Genomic DNA, 26705 nt, shown 5'->3' on the forward strand with positions numbered 1-26705 from the left:
CTACATGTCCCCATTCAAATGCATTGATCGTCCAAAAAAAAGGGGGTTCCAACCCCCGGAACCCCCTCTGGATCCGCGCCTGATAAGACAATAAATTATATCCACTTGAGTCTGACTGATGTGGACACATTTACAGATGGAAGTCACCAACCCTTGAATCCATGACATTAATGTCAACCATGGTGTTTCCTAGTACTTTCCTATTGTATAATTCCTGTTTCTCATTAGTAACATGCATTGTATCCTCTTCTCCATCTTGTGGTGCATGTCAACATAAAATTATATAATTTATCATTGATCCTCTTAGGCATGTTCACATTTTATATATTAAGGATGTACTTAAGTTAGTCGAAATGTAAAAAAAAATAAACAACTTAAAATTGAAACTACTTTAGGAACAAAATGAGCTTAATAAATATTGATAGGTTTTAAAGCTCCCTTTCAGTTCGAGAAGGCTGACTCGGACTTTTACCATATATTTGCATTGGTATACATACGGAAAAACAAGAAGTTCTCACCTAAGTACATCCTTATATTCATTAAATAGGATTGATTTGTGGTCCCGACAAAAAAAAACACTCTCTCTATCAGATATTTGGAGGAAGAAAGGTATTTTAAAGGACACGATCACGAATTAGTTAATCGATATAATGTGTCACAGCACAGTATACCAGAAGTGTCGTTTGATCTGTGCATTCAACTTTTCTTTTCACTGTGCAATTACATTTATTTCAATTTTACTTTGATGTTTTTTACAACACAATAGCGTATTTCCGAAAGTTAACCGATTAATACACTTCAAAGAGTATTCAAAACGGCATTATTTTGAAATTCATCGCGAGTAATATCGGATTGTTACCTATAAGAAAATTATATATTACGAAATGTTATGTATTGTCTTTCGTTGCATCGTCCTAAAATAATTGCTACTGGACATGACGCACGCATCAGTCAATAGACCTTTCGATGCAATTTTTTCAAAGCGTGTGAATTTTCAAAGTTTGAAAATCGCCTTTATCAGCACTGTCTATAGCGTTGAAAAAGCTTTAGCGTTCAACTTGGTTCTTTGAGTTAATTAACTTTTTCAATTAATATTATTTTCACATCTGTGTTCTTTCGTTTGTATATATATGTTCCTCGGGCATAGTACGTATTATGGTATATCAAAGTTTGGTTTGTTCGTCTTTCTCTCTGTCAACACTTCTTAGCGATAACTCAAATTTACTTTAACATGTTCCTTGAACACATGCGAATTGCTTTCTTTCGATTTGAACATGTGTTTGCAACATGTTTGTTGTTCTAAGAATTACTGGACTTTACACGTCGGATTTAAGGCATTTTCTTCACATTCCACACTTTACCAGTATGATCGGATTGATTTCCAATATACCCTACTTTATTTTTGACTTTGATTTCCTTTTCGAAGTTTTGTTTTATTTTCTTGTTTGTCTTTTCAGAAGTTCAAGACATTGTTTGGCATAGGCCATACAAAGAATATTTTTGTTTGCCCTAAACCTACCTATCCAGAAAAAAGCTGGCTCCTAAAAATCTTATGTTGTCCTGATGTGAATTTCTGTTTGTTTAATCAGATAGGCATGACGAAAAAAAAATTCTGACACTTCAAAGTCTTTTTTCTGAAAAAAGAAAAAGAAAAAGCCTACCTACATACCAACTGTCTCTACCTTTGGGTAGTGTTTGTGCAAACAAAAATATTTATAAGTGTGGTCATATTAAGTTTATTTTTTATATGTTGTATCATGATAACTTGATTTCTCGTCAATTTATTTATTGTAAACTTTACATTATTGTTGGAATTGGTGAACATAAAAAAATAATATGCCGTGCAACTTAAAAGTGTACTGGTTTATCATTCAAGAGTTATGGAACTTTCACCATCAATTCATTTTAACTCCTAATATGCTGAGGTAGACGAACCCGGTCTTTAAATGATTAAATTGACTTTTGTATGTACAAAATAAGCCTGACCGACCTTTTATTGACTTCATACACCCACTGCTTTCGTTTGGGTTAAATTTGCATTATAACAGCAATATATAACGCTGAAAAAATACCTTTTCGGTGAATACACAGTCACGCTTTTTTAACTTAGAATACACATGCAGACATGCTTTTCAATATAAATCGCGATCGATATTAACCGAAACGCTTGGTCTACAAAGTTTCTTAAATTTCTAAAAATGCACTTTTAAAATAGTATTATTACATATACTCTATTACAAAAAGGAGTTTAAAAAAAGAGGAACTGGCCAACCGTATTCATTTAATACGACGTACTCAAATGATAAAATAACATGACCTCCTCATAATATATTCGTTTTTTTTTTTTTTTTTTTTTTATCTCTTTCCTTTAATATTTTGGTCATAATGTTATGTGTAAAGAAAGAGAAGATATCGAAGGTCAATAAACATAAAGACAACAGCTAACAGCATGAAAAAAATATCTAAGACGAAAAAAACCCACATTCCATCAAATATTAATTTACACAGACAACTAAAGATTGAATATCACAAACTGCACCAAAAAAATGATTGAGCAAACACAAGTGCCTCGAAAGTGAGGTCAGCAGTCCCTGATCCACATGGGACACCCTCCATGTTGCTCAATACATTGACGAGTCATTGTGGATAAATGCACATTATATATCGCTAAATTAATATCTAACACAAATACATGTTCATGTAATTAAGTAAGTAGATTACTTATTATAGTGACTTGTGTAATTACAGTAGTGTGTCAATTAACATAGTTAAACATATATACATATACGCCCGACCCAATGGGCCGATAAGTCACCGCATGTATATGAGAAATCGTAAAATTGAATTTCTTACCCTCGAATTTTATCGTATTTGACATTTCAAATTCAACCACGTTTTTGGACGTATATATAGTGGTAGAGATCTAGAGCACTAACACCACATTAACATTGACATAAATCATACAATAGTAAAATAAAGACAGCAGAGCACCACAAATCTTTTACACAAAACAATAGTTAAATTATGGTTCTACAGAAGGGTCTGTAGTTTCTGCTTCACTAGTCATACTCGTCGTATTGCCCATGGTGAATGGCGTGTATGTATGTACATGTACATGTAGCAATCATCCTATTGACAATGCAAGTCCTGTTATATATACTGAGATACATACTTCCTGCAGGAACGCTCACACTCACATTCAAACATTTGAAAGCCAAGCTTATAAAAAAGTATCAACTTTCAGAGCCTTATTACCAAAATGAGAACCTAAAAGTAAAGCAATATTCACCGAAGGTAAAATTTGCCGGAGGGATTTGGAATTTCAATTAATAATCTTAAACGAGTTTAGTATAAAAAAGTCATGGCAGTACCAAAGCTTTAATAGCTCATGTGATGTTACCTTCGGAAAATTACATTTTAGAATACGGATTACTTGATGTGTAAATAGTAATTATAATATGACGTGCTTCTTTCGCTTTGTGAATACACCCATACCTAAATCCAATAAAATTTGTTTGCACGTGCGTAAATTGACTACAGCAGAATAATGAGTGTTATCAAATTGGTAAGACGTTACGCGCGATGTTCATACCTCATTGGAAAATCGATGTAGTTGGCAAGATACAAGTCCAAAATATATAATTTTGTGATATCATATTCATTGCTATTGTATGTATTTTTAAAAATATTTTTTTTTTAAATAAAAACGAAAAAAATAATTGTTGAAACTATGTTTAATGCTGCATACGCCAAGCTTCATTTAAAAAAACCGGCTATTTTTAGGTTGTCCCGCGTAACATATTTCATTTTTTGTAACCACTAATTATAAACTATGATTTTCGTCAAAACTATTTTTTTTCCATTATTTAACAGAAAGGTTCTTCCAGTCTTTAATGCACTTTTTATGACGTTATGATGGCGTCATAGAAAAAAAAAGCGTTCCATACTGTAAGGGCAAATCTGTCCCACGGGAAAAAAAATTGGGAGTCCAGATTTGAGAATCAAAAAACATTTATCTAAAATTGAAAAATTTTACTCAAATGTACGTCAATTGTTTGCTGATCAGTGCTCTTAAAATAGTAGAATTATATGATTTTTTGAAATGCTATTTTTCTTAATTTAAAAAAAAACTAAAATACATCAATTTTCAATAAGTAGTTAAAAAGCACCGTCGATTTTGCGGAGTCTTACAAGAATGTCGCACTTGCTTAAAAAACAACATTTCAGTCGAACTTTAGGTTTGAACGTTACGAAATATTCGCGACGTTGTGTTACGCTTACATGTACGAACATCGCTCTTAACGTCTATGCATTTAATATATTTTATTAACTTAAAACACTTCCGAACTCTTCAATGATGCACATGTTGTTACTAACTCAATCAGTATGGCTGTCATGTGCTGCAATTCGAAATTGACATATTTGACCTAGGTACGACAACCATTCATGCTGGATATTCAAAACTCCCCCCCCCCCCCTGAAAAATCACATTGACAGTCGTTTGCTTTTTACAAAAAAAAGGGAGGTTCATGGAAGAGCCTACACAATCCCTCTATACTTAAACACATCGGACATAGAAATTACCTTAAGCAGTCCTAATCAGAATCGAAATAATTGATGCAAGCTATACTTTATTGTAGTTTTGATATGGGAAGGCACTATCGCTCGGGCAAACAAAATAAAGAATATAATGCCTACCCATGTTAAAAAAAAAATAAAGTATAGCTTCATGTAGCATCAATTATTTCTTAAATATTAATCTAAAATGTTGCATACTATTACTTCCTTTGAATTCATTTATAATAAACTTCTTTCGATATTTATAAACCAGCCTCTATAGTATTGAGATTCACAGTAATCCTAAAGATTGGTTTTGACTTAAAAAAGAAGTTTAAAATCTGGAAAGGTTTCATACCTCATCGCATAAATCTTGGCAATATTGTCTTATTTGTAAGGTAACTTTTTGGGTTATTTTGATATCCAATACTGAAAGAAGATCTAGGTATTCATGATGTGTTGAATAGTCCATCATCAAAATAATTTATAATTTCCTCTCTAAAAGTATAAATAATTGTTAAAGTTTTAAGACTTTCAAATTAATAGCCACGTGTTAAAAGACTTTTACCGTACCTATGTACGGTATCTCATTCTTTGTGAATTGAGTTCCTCTTTGAAGACCAATTGTAGTTACAATGTAATAGTATGTAAATAATTCATTATTTCTCGTTCGTATATGTAATAACTTTTATTGTGAAAAGTTTAAGGCAAAACAACAAATATATGATTAGTTCAAAACCCGTACATTATATTTTATTTTTTATTAACTGTTTAATTTCTCAAATCTTGAGTAGATTTAACATGAGTCTGTTCTTGAATATTGTCCTCCAATTTGTTTTCATATTCGATTCTTCCATCCGAATATTTCGTATAAACTGCAACAATCTAGAACAAAATACGTAATTGGTGAAAAAATATGACATGGTTTATAAATTCCTGACAAAAAATTTAGCACTACGAAGAAAAAACTTAAGCCATGTAAGAGTGATTGTATTGCTGTTATTCATTTCCAAGTTGCAGTAAAACTACCTAGACGAACAAACATCGTCTGTAAATAGCAAAACAAACTATAATTGATTAAAGTCTATAATGAGAGTAAAAAACAGGCGTAAAATAGCAAAGGGGTATTCGTATTCGTATACGAGCTTACAATGTAATTATTATAACAAACCAAATTTAGAGAAACACGAATGGCTGGCCTTTAATACTAATAGCTATTTTGAAATTGTTGTTACAGACTCAATATATGATTTAAAAGATCCTATAAAATCAATTGCAAACCTCTGTGTTGAAGAATTGTCTTTACACAATCCGTAGAGTAACGTTCACGGGAAACTTTTAATAGTCTGTGTCAAATTTTGTTCAAAGAATTGTTTTAAGGTAACATTCACAGAGACCCTTGATGGTCTGTGTTAAATTGCATTTACAGAATCTATTGGTTAAATGCTTGGTAGATCTTAAATAGTATGGGTTAAGCCACTTTAATAGATTTTTCAAGGTAACAAAAATGAAAGATCTTCGACAGTTCGTGAAACCAATTTAATATTAAGTAAGGTAAAGGGTAACAATGTTGGAAGATCTTTGATAGTCTGTGCAAGATTACTTTAATTTATAGACTTTGATATGGTAACTGACGTAGCAGATCTTTGATTGTTAATGTTTAACCGCTTGAACAGACTTTATAAGGTAACATTGGTGACATCATTAAATAGTATGCATTAAGCCACTTTAATAGATTTTTCAAGGTAACAAAAATGTAAGATCTTCGACAGTTCGTGAAACCATTTTAACATTAAGTAAGGTAAAGGGTAACAATGTTGGAAAATCTTTGACAGTCTGTGCAAGATTATTTTTATAGACTTTTATATTGTAACTGTGGTAGCAGATCTTTGATTGTTAATGTTAAACCGCTTGAACAGACTTTATAAGGTAACCTTGGTGACATCATTAAATAGTATGGGTTAAGCCACTTTAATAGATTTTTCAAGGTAACAAAAATGAAAGATCTTCGACAGTTCGTGAAACCATTTTAACATTAAGTAAGGTAAAGGGTAACAATGTTGGAAGATCTTTGATAGTCTGTGCAAGACTATTTTTTATAGACTTTGATATGGTAACTGACGTAGCAGATCTTTGATTGTTAATGTTAAACCGCTTGAACAGACTTTATAAGGTAACATTGATGACATCCTTAAGAATCCAGATTAAATTTGTTCGTACATACTTTGTCAAACTGCAGTTTTTTCTTTAGAGTAGTCTCGAAAATTGATACTTGCTCACAGCTAGCACCAAGTGATTGGACCATTTCTTGGAGCTTAGCATTAACCTCCGTCAATAAGTCGAATAGACTTTCCTTGTCTCCTTTTGCCTCCAGTATTTCTGTTAGTATTTGAATATAAGGGGATCCCAGATCAGGACTTCGATATGCAACATTTCCTATATGAGAAATAATAAGAGTTTACATTTACAATACACTGATAACAATTATAAAGGGTAAATTGGAGAGAAGGCGAATCAAACCAACGATATTTTCAGAAGCTTATTTTATTCTCAATTTTATAAGATATCTGTTTCTCAAATTTATGTCTACGCCGAATAAGAACTTTAAATACCAGGAATGTCGTCTGATCTACTCGAGAGTGTGACTGGAACGGGATCATGTAAAGGAATTTTATTTGTAAAAATCTTCTAGCCTTTAGCTATATAAGCGTCAGAAACACATTGGGGTTCACTTCAAAATATACAAAAAAGAATTTATTTTGCAAGCATTTGTAGACCGTGAATGTTTTCTTTTTATAGTTATGGTTAAGGTTTCAACTATACTTTTGCCATCTTCATATTCATGATATTTTTAAGTCAACAAAAATTTGACGCTCAGTGATCACAAACAAAATTTAAGTGATGCAAACAATATTTTTTTTCATCAATCGGCTCATTCGTTTTATTTCTTTGGAGAGTCATACAGTTAACTTACATAAGAAGAGGAGGCAATCTAGCTATGTATAAGACTTCTTTATACATAATTAACATGAATACTGATATTAAGAAATTAGTTGGTGGTTTGTTTATCCAAAAAATAGAATAAGTATTGTGTGAACTAATGTTATAATAATAACAATATCTTTATTTAAAGAGAGTAAGTTATTTGGATAAAACCAATTTTAAATAAGGCTCTCTAAATACAATATCAACTACATGAGTAAAACATAATAAATCTACTAATATACACATGTAAACAATAGATGTATATAAACAAATAAATATCACAACAAAAACTGCCTATAGTTTACATTGTGGCTTAACTTATAAATTTGACACTTTTAAAAAGATAATGACTTGTTAGAGTATTTGTAACAAAGAATGTAAAGGAATTGTCCAATTTATGAAAATATTTAAAGTAAACCACAGATATGAAATTTATATGACAATCATTTGAATAACTTATACTTTGTAGTCTTGTCTCCAATTATATTATTTAAAATGTTATGTTATAATAACATGTATATCGTAAAAACTCGAAAAGGCGAAATCGCGAAGTCGAAAACGCGAAAACGCGCAATCGCGAAAACGCAAAAAAAGCGAAATCGCGAAAAACGAGAACGCGAAGTCGAAAACGCGAAATCAGTTTCGCGATTTCGACTTCGCGTTTTCGGTTTCGAATTTTCGATTTCGCGTTTTCGACTTAACGATTTCGCGTTTTCGGCCTATAGAATTTAAAAGGCGAAAACGCAAAAACGCGAAATGGCCTTAACCGGCCACCATACTGTTGAATTTTCGGAAATTATTTCCGGAATGCTGACGAATGATAGCTTGACATATTTCATAGACACTTCTATATCGTCGAGGAACATACATGTTTGTTCAATTACACATGAGTAACGTGACCTCTTAATTTCTTGTGAATCGGGTGTTTCGTAAAATTGATTTTATAATGACATATATCTGCTTTTTGATCGTGTTGTTGTCTCTTTGACATTTTCCCGATTTCATGGCATCAACAAAACAGACAGTGGTTGAAGAAGTAGGAGGAAGAGATTCATAGATAACAATTTATTATTTGTGGATTTGAACAAATATTGTTTTTTAGAGCTTATGTGGATAATGTGATATGCTGATCATTTGACATGACCAATTAGTTCTTGGATACAGTAATATTGTTTTGTTCACTATATAGGTTTCATATTTCATTCATCAAAAGTCTTTCACATGAATTTAATGTGTTTTAAAATTTAATAAGTGTCTTTCATAATTGTTTTATATAGCATAAAGATTTTTACCATGTAAAAAAAAAGAAGACATTTTCCCGATTTCCACTCTAAATTTTATATAACCTCAATTTTTCTTTTGTTCATTAATGCATTAGTTTTTAGATATTGTGAAACTATGATAATATCATATAATATAATTTGGGATGTGACACGTCTTTTGATTGGCTGTCAGTGTTTTGTCTATCAGCACATAGACATAATTTTGTCATGTAACCCTTACGTCTTCAACGTTTTTTCGTGATTTACCCCGTCTTAAGGTGGTACCCACCACTATGACTTAAATAATTTGGCTCGTTTAGTTTTCATAAAATTTTGACAAAATATTTACTTTGACCCTTTGAAAAAAATTATGAAAAATTCAGAAAACATGAACCAATCACTTTCTTGGAAAAAAATGGTTGGATAGATAGCAGTTTGACAAACACTAATTTTAATCATTGAGAAGCTCAATATTTCCTAAAACAATACAAAATGATTAAAAAGTTTAGCTTGTTTTACAGAGTTATCTTCCTGTAGTGTTAGGTATCATCTTACAATGAAAATTAGATTTAAATAATAAGGAATGATTAATATTGTTTGTGTCTATTCGAAATAAAATGAAAAATGTGGTGCACACTTTACAATATCCATCTACGCGGGTTATTCAGTGTGTACCACATTTTTTATGTTAATTCTTCATATACAGAAATGTTTGTACAGTTATTCCTTAAATAATATGCAACATATATAGAGTTCAATTGTAAGAAGTTATGTTTATTTGTTCACCTTTTGTAGTAGCATAAGATACCAGTAAGTCGGATTCAATCGTTAGTTTTGGTATACTCTGTACTATAGATGCATCAGTAGTCAAATTATTGTCCAGTCGACAACTCTACAAAAACATCGTATAATTTTAATTCAGAAATAAGACCACAATAAAAAACAAATGTAAACATAAACAAAGCAAATTTGTTCCAAGAAAAATCATAAAGTTGATAATTAAAAGACCAATGAAAAAGGCAGAAAAAATGCTAGTAACAAACGATTAAAAACAGGTGAATGTAGAGACATAGACAATTATATTCAAAATAAATCTGATGCAATACGAATGTGTATTTAGACCTTGAATCAAATATGGTTTCATAATACTTAATTAAAACAAATTATTATAAATTAAGGAATGTATCTCCCTCATGCAAAGCTCTGATTCCTTTACACGGATTTGGCTATACTTTTTTGACCTTTTGGGTTATAGCTCTTCATCTGTTATATTAGCTTTGGATTTCAATTTTTTTTGGCCACGAGCATCACTGAAGAGACATGTATTGTCGAAATGCGCATCTGGTGCAGGAAAACTGGTACCGTTAATGTTAAAACAATCATAGCCCAATACTTCCTGTTCATGATTCCAGACCAATTTGTTGTAATGTCATATCACAGTAAAGAGTGAAATCACAAAAATACTGAACTCCGAGGAAAATTCAATACAGAAAGTTCCTATAGCTTATCAATAAACTGTCATATTCTTGACTTGGTACATGCATTTTATCATTAAACAAATCACACGTGGTTAAAAAGAATTATAGAAATTTACCTGAACAAAAATTAGTTTTGGTTTTCCAAGTAAACTTTCACATTTCTTAACTTTTCTTATAAGGTTTTCCAAACTGATAGATCCATCTCGGGTCGATATTCGTCCATTTTCCCCATGACTCAATATAGCCATTCCAAAACAATCACAATCTGTTTGGTCAATTGCCATTACTAAAATACATTGTATTGACTTAATGATATGAATAACTATAAACGCATGGACTATAATAAATTGAAAAGAAGTGACTCTTGAAAAAATTAAAATAACACGTTATAAATTGCATGTGTCCGAAGCTTTTTTTTTATTTACCTTCACAAGGAACTCTCAAAGCAATACAAGGCAAGAATTTATTTTAACCCAAACAGCTGAACTTGATAAAAAGTCAGCTGTTTCTAAAACAAAATCAAAATGAGAGTCATGTAAAGTGCGGATTTTGTTAGGGTTGAATCTATTAAATGTTTTTATTATTCAGAAACAAAGTTTTATATTTGTTTCATTTCATTTGCAATCACTGTTGCTTCAAAAATCGATTCGTATAACAGGAAAAGGAATAAATCAATTCTAAATTACACATATCAAAATTATGTTAATATCTGCATTACGAGTAACACTAAAGTTGTCGATATTGAAATATCCATTACGGTCAATGTATATTAAGAATGAAAATATCGTACTTGCAATACACTTACACCGTTTCAGTTCACGGTCCATTTCTGCAGTTGTACAATTTTGCAGCACTTCTGTTTGGAAACCAAGTTTTGTGAAACAATTATCCAAACGTTCAGTATCTTTTTCAGACCCTTGTCGTATTTTGTCTCCACACACTTGAAAATTAAATATTGCAAAATATCCTCTCCTTTTGTGATTCATGAAATAGTACTGCCCCCGTCGATCCAGTACAGAGATGCATTTTGAAAGACTGCAAAAACGACTTTTATTAATTAACCCTTCAAATATGATTCAATTTAATGAAACAAAATCACATTAAAACAACAAAAAAGTGTTCTACACCTTCTATATAGTCACAAGCAACTATCTAAATCACATTCATCCAGACAAATTAGTAAGACTATTAATTTTTCGAAAATTTTTCTTTCTCATGGCAAATAGTATCAGTTATAAACAAACTCGACAGTGCAATGCAACACTGCGACACAAAATGCTTAAAAAGTTATAGTTGAAAACCTATTAATAGATTTACGTGAAACATCTTGATTATAGTTAACTCATTTAAGAATGAGGTTACACTAGCATAATATGCGTTTATCTATTTCATTTCATAATACAGTGCTAAGCTAAGACTCATGGACACATGTATTTTATCGGATTTCAAATGTTTGGCTTTGAGCGTTCCTGATTTTAATCCAGAAAAGCGCTGCGGACGCAAGAAATTATTAAACGTGTTGATTTAAATTTTTACATCACTGGGTCGATACCTCTGCTGGTTGACAGCAGTCCCCGAGGGTATTATCAACTCAGTAGTCAATATTTCGGTACTGACATGATTTAACAAACTTTACTAAAATTGTCCGTTTATAAATTTTGAAATTATTAAAAAAAACTAAGATTTCAACTCCCTCAGGCAAAGTTGGCTTTAGATGAATTTGTCTATTTCTTTTAGGTATTTTTGACATATAGCTCTTTAACGGTTTCGGTACTTATCCATTTTCGGATTTCAAATGTTTGGCTTTGATTGTTCCTGATGAAGGTGCATCCAGAAAAGCGATTCGGACGCAAGAAATTATTAATCGTGTTGTTTTCAATTTTTTATAGCAGTATCTTCACACCCGAGAAACCCATGATTCCAGTAAACAGAAACAAATGATCCGTCCAGGTTTTGTGTTTACCAACAAGTACGATTATATGAAGAATACAATATTAGATTTTGGAAGGGCTCAGTTTTTTGCTTTTGATGAAATGTTTTTCAAACTATTGTAAGTCTTTTCATTTGTTGTTTTTTATATTTTTTGTCATGTTTTATTGTGTTGTTCTCTAAGACATATGGATTTATCTGGCCATTGGCATCATCCTCTTTCATTTATAAAGAATAGTAGTTGAAAATAACATTTCAAAATAGAAGAAATCAAGTTGGGCAACAATAAACAAAATCATTCTGAATACATAATATGTTAATATATAACTTACTGATCTGTAAATGCACGTCCTAAAATAGTCATTAAGAATTGTTTTTATTTCTATGAGTATATATTCCACCGAACAGAAATTTTGAATCGATTATTTAAATAGATATAATGTTTTGATAACGACACACGCTTTTTTAAAGTTTTAATTGGAGCGCAACTGAAGAGTCGTATGAGTGTCTAACACGTCTTTTCAAATTGCATGAGTTGCTTGGTGTTCTTTTTATGACCACTGCGTCGATACTATTGGTTCAAGACGTTTTAACCTCAAAGCTATGTATCATCCAGTTGCTAACATTTCGTTGGTAAAATGGAATAGTATTAGATATTGATAACTTTAAAATGCTATCAACATTCTTAATACTTAAGGTTTTTTTTCTAAATACACTCCAGGCATTCATGGCCCTGTAGTACTTGCACATTTGTAGGCAACCCTTTTAGTTTAATACTTCTGAATTTTGTCATTCACTAGTTCTTCCTCTAATTTCGTATTAGAATGTAATTTTCCCTTACGGGATCAAAATCTTCAATTAATGATTGTAATGGTAATGAATTATATACGTATGAATGAATCAATTTGATGCACCCATCAGTATTAGTTTCTAAATTTAGAGTATTATCTTTGATATAATTCATAACATTCACAGAGCAAACAAGATTGGTTGATTATTTGTTGTCCAGGGACAAATAGTTCGTGCATGTTATGGACGAGAACAATTTTACAAGAAAAACGATAGGAAGGTTCTCTAATCGAGACAGTCTGTGATGAAGGACTCGGAGAAATCAGACTGCATGTGTAAAATGAAGTTGTGTCGGATAGGGACAGACATTTTGGCTGACCAAAAAGTAGTTTTGGTTATCAAAGTAAACTTTGACATTTCATATTTTTCTTTTAAAATTTTTCAAAGTAATGGATCAATCCCGAGTCTATTTTCGTACATGTTACCCATGATCAAGTATAGCCATCAACAGGCTACCTATGGACCCCTAAAAGTTGTTACAATGGTTCTTAAAGTGCAGAGAGCGTAGCAATCTCTCTACACGAGGTATCGAATTTAACGTCCCCATTCTGAACAATGTAACTGCATACTTGTACATTCCTCACAGCCTAACAAATACCATATTTTAACAAAGGTTTTTATCGCCGCCTGGAAGAAGGCCTTTAGTGATCATTTTTCTAATTCCCAGTCACCCTGGGGTAAAATGACGTGAAATTGTATAAATCAAGAATTTTAAGTTGATACTTTAAGTCGAAAGAGCATCAGTTTTGTAACAAAATACATAGCATGCATAGTAAGCTAAATAATATCGAGATATTTGAGTTTTAAAAAATGACAGAAAAAGACTGACTCGGACTTGGACCATATATTTGCACTTGTATTATTTGGGTTTCAAATCAAAAGAAAAGAAATCTACAATTTGCTTATATTTTGGTAAATACAATTTTAAGAGCTATTAAAGCCTTATATGCAAAAAGAAAAATGGGTGTCATGGGGCATCAAGTCTGAATATATGACACACATACCAAAAAATCACATCCTTATCAAAAAAAATTTGCTTTGAAGCAGTTATTTTTATTTAAACAGTTCTTGAAAGAATCAACAATAAATTATATAACAACTGTCAGTCTTTTGGGCAATATTTATACTCATTAGGTGCAGATAATGCAGTACTGATCAGACAATTACCTTGCATTGCAGTCAGTTAAGATCTGGTTAGTTTAAACAGACTGACTATTCTGTAATTGTAATTTACCAATTAATATCAACAACATACCAAATTGTCTGAAAAACTACTGAACAGTTAAGGAATAACAGTACTGTAGTTGAAGAGTTGCCACCGTCAATTTTGATTTGACGGTCGCAAATGCAGTTTTACTGACGACGCGTAGCGGAGACAGTAAAACGGAGATTTGCGACCGTCAAATCAAAATTGACGGTGGCAACTCTTCAACTACAGTACTGTTATTCCGATTCTAATGCATTTCAAAATGAAATAATACGATAAAACTTGAAAAAATGTCTTAATTTGACAAATAAAAAATATCCGCAAAACTTCATAAATGATTTTCGCGTAAAGACGTCATGGATAAACGTGACGTCATACAAATGAAAACTTACAAACTGGAGGTTATTGCGTTACATGTACGCTTCAAATTCGGATTAAATAACATTAAAACGGCAAATTCGAGGTAGGTGTTGTTTAATTTCGATTATATAGTAGTGATCGAACATTTGTTGATTCAATCATTTCAAAATGGTTGTCCCTCCTTAGTTACGCCTGGTCAACTGTGGAACTTTTAGCCAATGAAAAAAATTGTTACATATATATTGCATTAGAATACTGAATTGACTGCAAGTAAATTGTTTGAACAGCACTGAATTTGTTCGAGTAGATAAGTCTAAATAATTGAATAAAAACGCTAACTAGACTTGATAATGTATTGTTTTTTCAGATGATATCAAGATCAAAACCACTATTTAAGTACTTGTGCATGTTTAAAGAAATTTTGATTGTATGTTTTTTCCATGAGATAAATTATTTTGAAATGTCATTAAATATTTAAACTAATGTTACATACCTACATTGAGTATACTGTTAGGACTGGATAGTCTATAATAAATTCGGAAAACATATATGATGAAATTAAACTACTTGAAGTAACATTTGGTTTCAGAAGTTTCTAATTTATCTAAGAAAATGAAGGAAATTAAACATTGGCTTCTCATTCTATTAACTTTAAAACAAGATCTTGAATAATCAGTTATTCTTATTTAAAAAATGGTGTCTATAACACAATGCGTAATGATTTATTATTATAATCCACTCATGTTTGATGTGTTGTGAGTACAATAATATATCACTTCAGTGATATATTATGTTATGTGTACCTTATAAATCTGATTAACGATTGCATAAATCATTATTTTTAGTATAAAGTTTTTTTCTGATGCATCCTTTATATACTTATTTACTTTTGTGCGTATAAAATATATTACTTTGTAGCTTGATTGTATTTCTAACTGATTTTTTATTGGTAGTGTTTGATCAACTATTTTAACCTGTGGTTGACATAGTGGAGTGTTTGGTTTTGTTATTTGTTTTTATGAATTTCCCCTTTTAAGTTAATACTGGAGTTGGTATTTTTGCTTTTACTTTAACCTAAGCAACATGTGAATTTTAAAACAACACAATATAAATAGCAAAATTATGACTTGAATTTGACTGTTCCTCTGGTATCTTTCGCCCCTCTTATTTGACAGTTGGTGTATGTTGAATTACCAACGGAATAGCCAATAAATTTTGTTTTAAATGAATATAATAATTATGGATAAAGAGTGATACTATCTATTTGTACATTTACTCTTTTTTTGATTTTTTTTTTGAAACAATTAAATCACCTTTATTTCACTAAACTATTTGTACATTAACAATAAGTTATGCCTCTTCGATCATCACGTACAGCTAAGTTTATTCAACAAAGTTTTGAAATAGTGTCTTTTCGAATCTATTAACATTGCATTTCCAGAATCGTAACATTTTCGTTCGAAGTAAATGAGTTATATTGCTCGTTATTTCTAGATCGGTCATTTGTTTTTACTCTGATCAGTATTGTAATAATGCTCATGAAAGTAGCTACTAAGGTGCCGTTATAAAATCCGATTGATATATTGCAATTAACAACAAACAAGTGTATGTGAAAAAGAGGATTGTTTTTCTGTGTTAACAAAAAAATGTTTGCGTACATCATTGAAACGAATTGTCATTAAATTATTTACCTGCTATCACTTTCGAATGAATAATTTGATTCTGAAAAACAAGTGAAATGTTTCAATTAAGGATCGACTGAATCCTTGTTCTATTCACCATTTTCTACATTATTTTTAAGGAAATGCCTGTACCAGGTCAGGGATATGACAGTTGATTTCCATTCGCTTGATGTGTTTGTGCTTTTGATTTTGCCATTTGATTAAGGACTTTCCGTTTTGAATTTTCCTTGTTTTCAATAAAAAAAAATGTCATATCGAAACGTCTGTAAATTTCCTATAAAAGTAAGTGAAACTACATGACCAATTTAAGTTTCGACATTGAAATTAATTATTTATTGTTAAAAAAATTAAATATAAATGTAACCTAGAATTGTATGCTATGCAGCAAAATACCACAATACTTCTTAGTTTCTTTATTACAGTAGTTTACACGGGAAATGGAGCTTTTTCACATATGATTTATGTGTTAGAACATTTCTATCATTTCTATGATCACATTCAAACATGATTTCCATTCTCACTACATTTGTTTCGAGAGTAAAATACAAACCATTATCATGCCCAGTGGCCAAAGTGATTCAATTCAATCATATATAAAACTTAAAAGTACCATACTAGATCACCTACATGTAGAACAGTCGAGAAAAGTCGAGTGTTAAGTTGGGCTGAGAGAGTTGCAGCTCTTCTCTTACTGTAAAATATACGCATGAACTGATAACTTACCATTGTCCGATACACTTAGTCGTCTAAGACTGAAAATTGAATCGAAAATAAAAGACATAATTAAACTTTAATTTGAAATAAAACAAGTGGTCCTTTTATTTTTTTTGCGTTTCATACAGTAGTGGTTTTATCAATATTAAGCAGTAATGAAATTTAGATTATCCCCCTTTTTCCCAAAAGAAAAATACAACCCTAAACAACTCCAATGCTGAAAATGCTAAACAAAATCTGAATATTGATGTAGCCACGATAGACCAATTCTACAGAGATGAAATAAGATCTAACACACATACTGTATTCTGTGGATAATGGTCTTGTTCATTGTTGGCAGTAGGGTGACCTATAGTTGTTACTTTGGTCACTTGTGAAGATTTGTCCAGTTGGTAATCATACCGCATCCTCTTTTGTATATCATTAAGAAGCTAATTATCAATATTACTCCTGATTTTTTTTTCGAATTTTATGCATTTTAGTATCATATGTTGGAATGAAGGTTCATTTACAATCTTCTTTTTAATTATGTATATCATTATTATTATTTATGAAGAACGAAAAATTACTTGTTCGTGTATTTGGCTTTATAACAACAATTGCGTTATTAAACATTTTTATTATGTTTTAAATCATCAATTTTTTCCATACCACGAAGGTTAAAGGTTACTTAATCTCCTACATATATATATATCTACCTTGCACTGTCATCCAGTAAGTTGAAATCATTGTTAACACGTGCACTTCTGTTGGAGTCACCTTCAAATTGTAAAGATAATACCGTTCAAATATTATCAATATTAATAGGGCATGGGGAAGGGTACCTGAAGTTTCTAATAACAACAATGCTCTGAGTAATAAAATCAACAACAACACACAATTGGGTATTGAATCACACGGAAAACCTATAAAGAGAGACGAAAGATACAAGAGGGACATTCAAACTCACCGTCTCATCTTCTTATATCTATCATAGATCGAAAATAAACTGACAACGCCATGGCTCAAAGAGAAAAAGACAAACAGACAAATAATAGTTCACAACATAGAAAACAGAAAGACTAAGCAACACGAACCTCACCAAAACTGAAGGCGATCTCAGGTGTTCCGGAAGGGTAAGCACATCCTGCTCCACATGTGGTAACCGTAGTGTTGTTCATGTTATTCAAACCCAGTAAATAGTCTAAATTCGGAAGTTTACATTCCTTGTGAGCAGCATACCCTCTATCAAGGAAATCATGATAGGAAATAAAAGCCCGGGAATATCTATCAATTGGGAGATATATACTCCGTATATAAACAGGCGCAGCTGGAATGTTGCTACACAGAAATGGAAAGTTCACAATTGGGAAAGCTGAAATCATCTCTTCTGTCGGGAAGTTTTGTTTTTAACTTACACTCATTGTCAATTTCGAGATGTAAGTCAAGATATACGGCATAATTAAGTGTATCTGTTATATCCTGTATCTCTGATTCGATGGGATAGATGCGTTCAACATAGTCAGAAAAGTTTGAATTATTTTTGAACAACATCTTTACAGTGGAAAGTAAAATTAAAAGATATTGCACAGTTTTTTTTTCTTCCTAAGAAGTTCCTGTATGAAGTCAGCCTCATAACCATAACGGAACAAGTCTGCAAGATGCCGATGGTTTCTTTACAAAGTATGATGTATCCCTTCTTAAGACAAGATACTTACTTGGATCTACGTTGACTATCACAAAAAAAAAATACCAACTGTTTCAATTTGTCATTTAGTTTTGAAAGGGGAAATTTGTGTATAGTGTTTAAAGTCAAATGTTTTTATACTATTGCAAGATGAAAGAGTCTTATATTGCATGTACTCTAAAAGATCTTTGGATTATTTTAGTATCCACTTCTTATCCATGCAACCTCTAGAATAGGCAGTTTCGCAATAATTTGGAAACCCAGTTTTGATTGCTGATAAAATAGATTTTAATGATTAAGAAAAAGGTTTCTTGGATCACTTTGAGAACCCAGCAATATACCGTTGTTTGTAAGGACACTTATGTAGTTTAGGTATGCAGTACAGTGATGGAAAATTCAGTTCTTCATTAATGGTTGAAATTCCGAAGGAACATATAACAGCCCTACGATTACCCATGATTTCCTCTTTGGTAATTGTCGTGAGGGTATAAATAAAGGCAATAGTAGTACACCGCTGTTCAAAACTCATAAATCGTTAGAAAAAACCAAATTTGGGTTACAAACTGAAACTGAGGGAAACGCATTCAATATAAGAGAACAACGACACAACATTATATACAGAAACGAACTAAGCATTAGACAAAATGTTGAGTTTCCATGTATAAATAATTAAAATAAACTCATCATAGATACCAGGTTGAAATTTTATATCTACGCCAGACGCTCATTTCGTCTACAAAAGACTCATCAGTGACGCTCGAATGGAAAAAAAATATTAAAAAGGCCAAATAAAGTACGAAATTAAAACACATACCAAAAATACAAGACAGAAAACACAGCAAGGTTAATGCAGAGGAGACTAACAAGCATATAATGTTATATAAGTGTCAAGATTGAATATCGAAAGAATGCATACCAGCAAGAAGTATAGATTATCATTAAATGCCATCTAGAAATACAACATATACAAAATATTAACAAGATACTTATATTATTAATTATAGGAATTTAAATTGTTGGTACATAATCATGATAATGTGTTATTTAATCAAAAACTCGTATAGAACAGTAGATATACGTGCAGTTATAATTTATATTATAGCTATTTGTCATTCATTTTTTAAAATTTAAACATGCCCCATTTGCAGGGTCTGTGACTATTTCATCTTTGCGATCATGATTACTGACTGCCGCCAATTAGTGCTTAAAAAGAAATGGTGAATGTGTGTCAAAGAGACAGAACCCGACCAAAGAGTAGAAAACAGCCGATGGCCACAAATCGGTACATTATGAATAGGTAGAATGAAAATATATAATACACATATATGGAATGAACACCAAAGTTCTTTAAGGGTTTACTTTCAAGATTGTCCAAATAGATTTACACAGGCTATCACATTAACAGGTAAAGGATGATATTCGAACAATCAAAATATAAAAGACGAATAGAAACCAGAAATATTGTGGCAAAGAACGAGCAAAAAAAAAATAGATAGTATATAGTAAAATGCTCCAGATTGAGCATCACGAACCACACCGAAAATCATGCCTGATCTCTCAATTTTTGCAAGCTCACAAAATGAAAGATGATTTTGTTATGAAACATTTTGCCGACCCAGCAATATATACCTGTAATTGTAAGGACGAAATTTATTTTTAAGGATTTACAAAATATATGAGCATGGATATCGTTCAACATATACGAAATGTAAAATCCAATGATTATGTTGACACTTGATCGAAGTTAACCTTCTGTTAAATCCTTTATGATTAATCAAATGCGTATTATTGTATTGGTTAGGTCACAGTTAACTTGTTTTATATCTGTTTGCGCTACAAATCTATAACTGTTAAAATAATCATTCAGTTGAAACATGAGAACTTTTCAACAGACACCATTGTAACAATGTAGAATGTGTAATAGGGAGGCTCAACCCCAGAAATATGGTGATCACCGATCCCGAAAAAAGCCATACGAACAATGTTGTAGTGATAAAGCATAAAAGCTATCTTTGGTTCGACTTAGTTAACTTCATTTTTAAATAGTTTACACGAACACAAAGTAATATGCAATTAACAAAATTCCTAGACTATTTAAGCCACCTACTTTCTGTCATGAAACTTTATACCCCCTGAACCAACTGTATAATATAAAAACCATACTTGTGAAGTGGAACATGCATTTTATGTATGTTTCATGGTATTTTTTATATTGTATTTATAATTGTTTTAAAGCAATCAAACTATAAATATCTAGATTTTTAGCAATCATACTTTAATTCCTTTCTTGAGTTCATATTACCACCATGCATTTCAGTGTCGAAGATAATTTTCTAATGTGGAATTTGGGGTGCATCCGGTTTCTCTTTTTTAAATTGATTTATTATCTAGACATATTGAATTTTCACCGTAAATTCTGTCAAGTGTAACATAATAAAAACACCTACTTGATCGTTTACGCCGCCTAGTGCGAGAATTTGTCTGTTTCCTTCTGATACTTTTAACTGCTATATGTTCTTTTGAGATTTCTTTTCTTTCATTATGTGGTGAATGAATAATGATGTCAGGTGGTTGTGTAAGATTTCTTGGAGACGAAGACGAAACATGCAGCGGTGAAAGACTAGAAAACACACCATTTTACTGATTTCTTTTTACGAACTGTCATATTTACACAATGGTTGAAAAAGACATACAAATGTACTTCATAATATAGCAAAAACTTTTTCTGGTATGTATAACAGCAATGTTAAAAAATGATATGCGCGTATTGAAATAAAACAACAAAAACAAAAACCAACGGAAATACAACACGACACAATATTTTTATGATTTACGGGATTTAAAATTTTGACAAACAGATAACCGCAGAAGCTAAACGATATCTTACTGGTATAAAGAAGCGATATTAAATGTACCAACTACAATGAATTGTAAGAGATATTAATGTTAAGGAGCAAAGTTCTTTCATATATCCTATTGTTCATCGACAATCAATTACACATAATTGATTTCAAACTGAGAAGAAAAAACAATGAAAAATGTAAACAAAAACAAACAAGACGTATTCTAGTTAAAATTGTAAATACATGCATCATAGATTTCTGTGTTATTCACATGGGTGTAATTTTATGTTGTAGTCAGGAAGCTTCTTTTTTATTTGTGTTTTTATAAATTAAGATTGAAAAAAATACATGCAAACTTCAAAAAATTTCTTTAAAGAATCTTACCGTTGATTTAAAAGATTCCCTGTTCCTCGTGGAGTTGTTTTTCCGTCAGGTAATGTGATTTGTGTTGTATTTAATGTCATTGGAGAACGAGACTGACGTCGTTTCGTATCACTCTTTGGTTTACAAGAATGCATTGTAGGTTGTGTTCGTTGCAATCAGGTAACGTCTGTGTATATGACCTTTTCTCTTTAAATAGTCCCTCAGTTGTTGCAATGCTACATGTATTCGTATCTAACTAGAATGTTTGTTATTTTCAGAAATACAGATATAAAGAATCTATTAGTCATGTCTGACTTCGTCACTTCGCTTGTAAACAAAAACATAAATATTAAGATAACGTTTTTTTAATAATTATATTATCGATAGTTATATATTATATTATTAAATAATTTAATTTTGAATGTAACACTCTTCTAGGCATTCAAATGAGAACCAATAGTGCCCTTCTTCATGCCGACTTGTTTCTTTATTATTTTGAGGCTGCCTTCATACAGGAACTTCTTAGGAGAAAAAAATAAGAAGTTAACAATATCCTTTAACCTTAATTTCCGCTATTTAGATGGTGTTCTCTCACTAAATAATTCAACATTTTGTGACTATGTTGATCGCATCTATCCCATCGAACTAGAGATAAAGGATACAACAGATACAGTTAAGTCCGCCTCATACCTTCACTTACATATCGAAATTGACAAGGAGGATCGGTTGAAAACAAAACTTTACGACAAAAGAGATGATTTCAAGTGTGAACTTTTCATTTCTATGAAGCAACATCCTAGCAGTGCCTGCATACGGGGTATATATCTCCAAATTGATACAATATTACCGAGCTTGTATTTCCTATCATGATTATCTCGATAGAGCGTTGCTGCTCACAAGGAAGCTATGAAATTCAAATAGTGAAGTTGAAATCATCCCTTTTGTAAATTGTACATCACGAGTTGATTGACCGTTATGGAATAACCGTTTCACAGATATGGGATATGTAACTACAATCCACCTCGTTTTTCACCACGAATTTGACCTACCGAATATAATAGACTTGGTTTGTGACAACCTGAGCAACACGACGGGTACCACATGTGGAGCAGGATCTTTTTATCCTGCCGGAGCACCCCGGGTTTTTGGCGGGGTTCGTGTTGCTTAGTTTTAAGTTTATTATGTTGTGTTTTTTATACTATTATTTGTCTGTTAGTCTTTTTATTTTTGGCCATGGCGGTGTCAATTTATTTTCGATCCATGAGTTTGACCTTCCCTCTAGTATCTTTTGTCATTCTTATGTCTATCAGCTAATATACACAATTTTGTCATGTAACCAGCGTTTTCCAACACCCGTGTTTAGCTTTCCGAATATTTATACACAAACAAAGTCCATTGTACGTATATATTGCATGCATACTTATTTTGTCCAAGACAAATGTAACAGTATGTAAATTGTAACATACGGTGAATATAATTAATATCAAATTAAGAATTAAAACATTAGAAGAATATGTAATGCATAATGTGTGATATAAAATGATTCAAATATCGATTGTTTTCAAATTAAGAATTAAAACATTAGAAGAATAGGTAATGCATAATGTGTGATATAAAATGGTTCACGTATCGATTGTTTAAGCTAGAATAATTACATTACACATAGGCATGCGTTATTTTGACTAACAGCAATCTCGCGTCATCCTGAAAATTAACCTTCATTTCAAAATGAATTGTTATATTCATAATGATACGAGCTACCACATAAATGTGCACAGGTAAAATATAAATAAAAGAAAAACTTTATCGTTTTTTCATGATCCTAGCAAAAAATGTAACTATGGGTATTACATGCTTCATTTATAAATTGTATAGGGTTGTGAAAGCGTTTACCGTGAGCACTTTTTTTTAGGATTAGACGCTTCAAACAAAATGTACTTCAGTCAAAACTTTGACACCCCAATAAATCAAAATGAAGCATTCAATTCTTAAATGAAAACTAACGCACAGTTAAATAATGTTATATTCGTAAGTCATTCAAATATACCAAATGTCACTATTTAAAAAAAGGATACTTCAACTTACTTCAGTTTGTTAGTATATACGTACTTGATTTTAAATTTTACCTTAAAATCGAATTGCCTAATGTACTGTATACGTAAGTCCATACATTTGTACATAGCAACTACAATAAACAAACGTATGACTAGATAAGAAATACATTGTACATTTATAAGTGTGCAATAAAAATATACTTTTAAATCAATTGTACTCATAAAATCGTTTTTGTGAAGTTATAGATAAGTTGTATTCATATTTTAAAAAATGTCACGCAATAATTAAAGGTAGAATATTTTTTCCGAAAAAAGCTTTCTTTTCTTTGAATCCAGAGTGGATCTAGTTTTATTTTGAATAGAAGTTTGTGAGAGTATGTGTTGTATATGTATAATCTATTGATTTCCGAATTAAAAATAGTATGTTTTAGATTTCAGTATAATATGATTTATTTTTTTAATCGAGATTTAGTAACCTACTATCATGTATGATTATCACAACAGAACGTCATCAAATTATTATATCAATATCATAGAAAAAATATTTGCATGTTTAACCTCCGATGCCAGACGCATTAAATTTGTGCGCATGTGTGGATTTATATATAATCAAATAAACTCATCATAGATACCAGGACTAAATTTTGTATATACGCCAGACGCGCGTTTCGTCTACAAAAGACTCATCAATGACGCTCGAATCCAAAAAAGTTAAAAAGGCCAAAATAAAGTACGAAGTTGAAGAGCATTGAGGACCAAAATTCCTAAAAGTTTTGCCAAATCCAGCTAAGGTAATCTATGCCTGAGGTAGAAAAGCCAATAGATAGAAACACCGCCGATGCCTAGGTAGTTTACAACACGTCCACAAACTGCTAGTCAGAACAAAATTGAAATGAATTTGACATGCCACAAAAAGTCATTAAATACATTATAACAAAATTAGCAAACATTATAACAAAATTAGCAAATCGTTAGCGGATATTTGAATCTTCAAGCAAAAAGGGTAGATTTTGCTTTCAGTAGGCTTATTTTATGTTATAGTTTTGTGTCGATAAGTCACAAAACCATAAAGACAAACATACATAACATAATATTATATATATATATATTTGAAAGACTGAAGAATATTACTCGATATTTAGCAGGATATTTTAGACAGTGCAATCAATTATTATTAAAGATTAAACAATCGATACCTGAAACATTTCATATCACATATTATATATTATCTGAGTACAAGGATATTTGATAGTAAAACAGAAGTGTATCACCTACTTGTGTTTTTTTTTCTCATTTTTTTTTTGGGGGGGGGACGGTGGTGCACGTAAATTGTTTAACCCCAACGCTTTATGTGTATATACCATTTTTTTATATCTAGACCTTGTACTGTTCGTTTATGTTTTTACGTACGTTCATTGTTTCGAAGAATTCAAATGTTGTTAATAGATGTATGTTTTACTGTCACATACTATTGGGTAGTACTTTGTAAAAAAAAATGTACTTATGATGAAATTTTATTCATTTTCATCATACAAAATTTAAATTGGGAATCAGCTGTCAAGATCGCGATCGTCGACGTTATTTAAATTCTCGTATTTGATTTATAACATACTAAAAAAAAATATTATACTATATATCCGAATTAAAAAAATGAATTCTTATTTTAGACTAGACACCATCTCTTTAACCATCGAGATATCTCCGGATATTGGCAATAGTCATACGAGACGTTCCAATCTGTTTGCCATGTAACTGATTGGAAAACCGTGAATCAAAATAATACAGGTATATGATTCAGTTTTTCTATAGGCCGAATCATGTAACGAAATAGTTCCTTCTAGTGTCTTCGGTCTTTTGTTCAACTTTACGATGATGAAATATTATCACTAAAGAAATACGTTTATATTAAAGATTAAAAAAATCATGCTTTGTAATTTGTTTTAGATCTATACAGTTTTTTACATCTCATTTTAGTTGCAAATCATTTATAATGAAATTAATACATGTAAAAATGAAAAATATTTTTGTAAAATAGTTTCTAAAAAAAAAGTAAAATCACAAAAATACTGAACTCTGAGGAAAATTCAAAACTAATCAAATGGCAAAATCAAAAGCTTAAACACATCAAACATCATTAATGTTCTTATATCTAACTCGAACTAAAACAATTTGTCAGTACATTCTAACTTAAATATTAAGCAGGTCATTTGAAAAATTAACAGTCCTATTTTGAAGTGCATCATGCATATGAACTAAACTCTATCAATTGAATATTGAACTTAATATAATCTATAAAACTAATGTACCAATAGCTTATATATAAATATTTATTATTCAATGTTTTACAGTTCAACTATTGAAAGGTGCATTTATAATCCGGCTTGATAGATTTGAATACCTGAAGTCGATCTGTTGTCGTTATAGGTAGTAATTGAACTCTTTTCATCTTTTGAAGAGGTAATACCCATAAAGGTTAACAAAATAATAAATTTTACTATTTATTTTTCAATTATATGTCAAAAAGGTATTAAAGGTTACACCAATTTATCAATCAAAAACTGTTATTATTTCATATCGAGAAGTATTTAAAAGAAGCCTTGCTACATGTATAAAGGCTGTTGTGACAGTGATATGACAAATATTACACTTATTCCATGATGAGAGAAGTTGTTTAAGCATTTGAATAAGTGGAAATGAACAAAAGTAACCTGTTATTAGAAACAGTTATATTATTTCTGTGCCAAATTAGGAATGGT

General features: G+C 31.1%; 1 protein-coding gene across 3 annotated transcripts; it reads right to left on the reverse strand.

Annotated features, from left to right (window-relative positions):
* Positions 1–5232: 5232 nt before the first annotated feature.
* LOC139523485 (caspase-7-like) lies at positions 5233–24205 on the reverse strand. 3 transcript variants are annotated; one of them, XM_071317548.1, is made up of 12 exons: positions 24022–24205; positions 21917–22222; positions 21137–21309; positions 17722–17782; positions 17033–17061; positions 16319–16349; positions 15117–15152; positions 11088–11329; positions 10399–10568; positions 9591–9696; positions 6782–6993; positions 5233–5442 (listed from the first exon to the last, which is right to left on the reverse strand). In XM_071317548.1, the coding sequence occupies exons 2-12, from the start codon at positions 22048–22050 to the stop codon at positions 5329–5331; spliced, it is 1308 nt and encodes a 435-aa protein (XP_071173649.1). In that variant the 5' UTR covers positions 22051–22222; positions 24022–24205; the 3' UTR covers positions 5233–5328. The 3 variants fall into 3 exon arrangements, with proteins under 3 accessions (XP_071173649.1, XP_071173648.1, XP_071173647.1); XM_071317547.1 differs by having other exon boundaries at positions 5288–5442; positions 24005–24084; XM_071317546.1 differs by lacking the exon at positions 24022–24205 and adding an exon at positions 12544–12562 and having other exon boundaries at positions 5301–5442; positions 11088–11317; positions 15121–15152; positions 21917–22175.
* Positions 24206–26705: the final 2500 nt, after the last annotated feature.

Source organism: Mytilus edulis, chromosome 5 (genome assembly GCF_963676685.1).
Source record: "Mytilus edulis chromosome 5, xbMytEdul2.2, whole genome shotgun sequence".
NCBI classification, from domain to species: domain Eukaryota; kingdom Metazoa; phylum Mollusca; class Bivalvia; order Mytilida; family Mytilidae; genus Mytilus; species Mytilus edulis.

Excerpts from the sequence above, each read along its gene's own strand:
- LOC139523485 (XM_071317546.1), bottom strand. The coding sequence starts at position 22,050 with ATGCATTCTTGTAAACCAAAGAGTGATACGAAACGACGTCAGTCTCGT. Across the intron at positions 9,697-10,398 it reads CAAAACTAATTTTTGTTCAG|AGTTGTCGACTGGACAATAA; the intron begins GTAAATTTCTAT and ends ATGTTTTTGTAG. Across the intron at positions 5,443-6,781 it reads AAAAACTGCAGTTTGACAAA|ATTGTTGCAGTTTATACGAA; the intron begins GTATGTACGAAC and ends ATTTTGTTCTAG.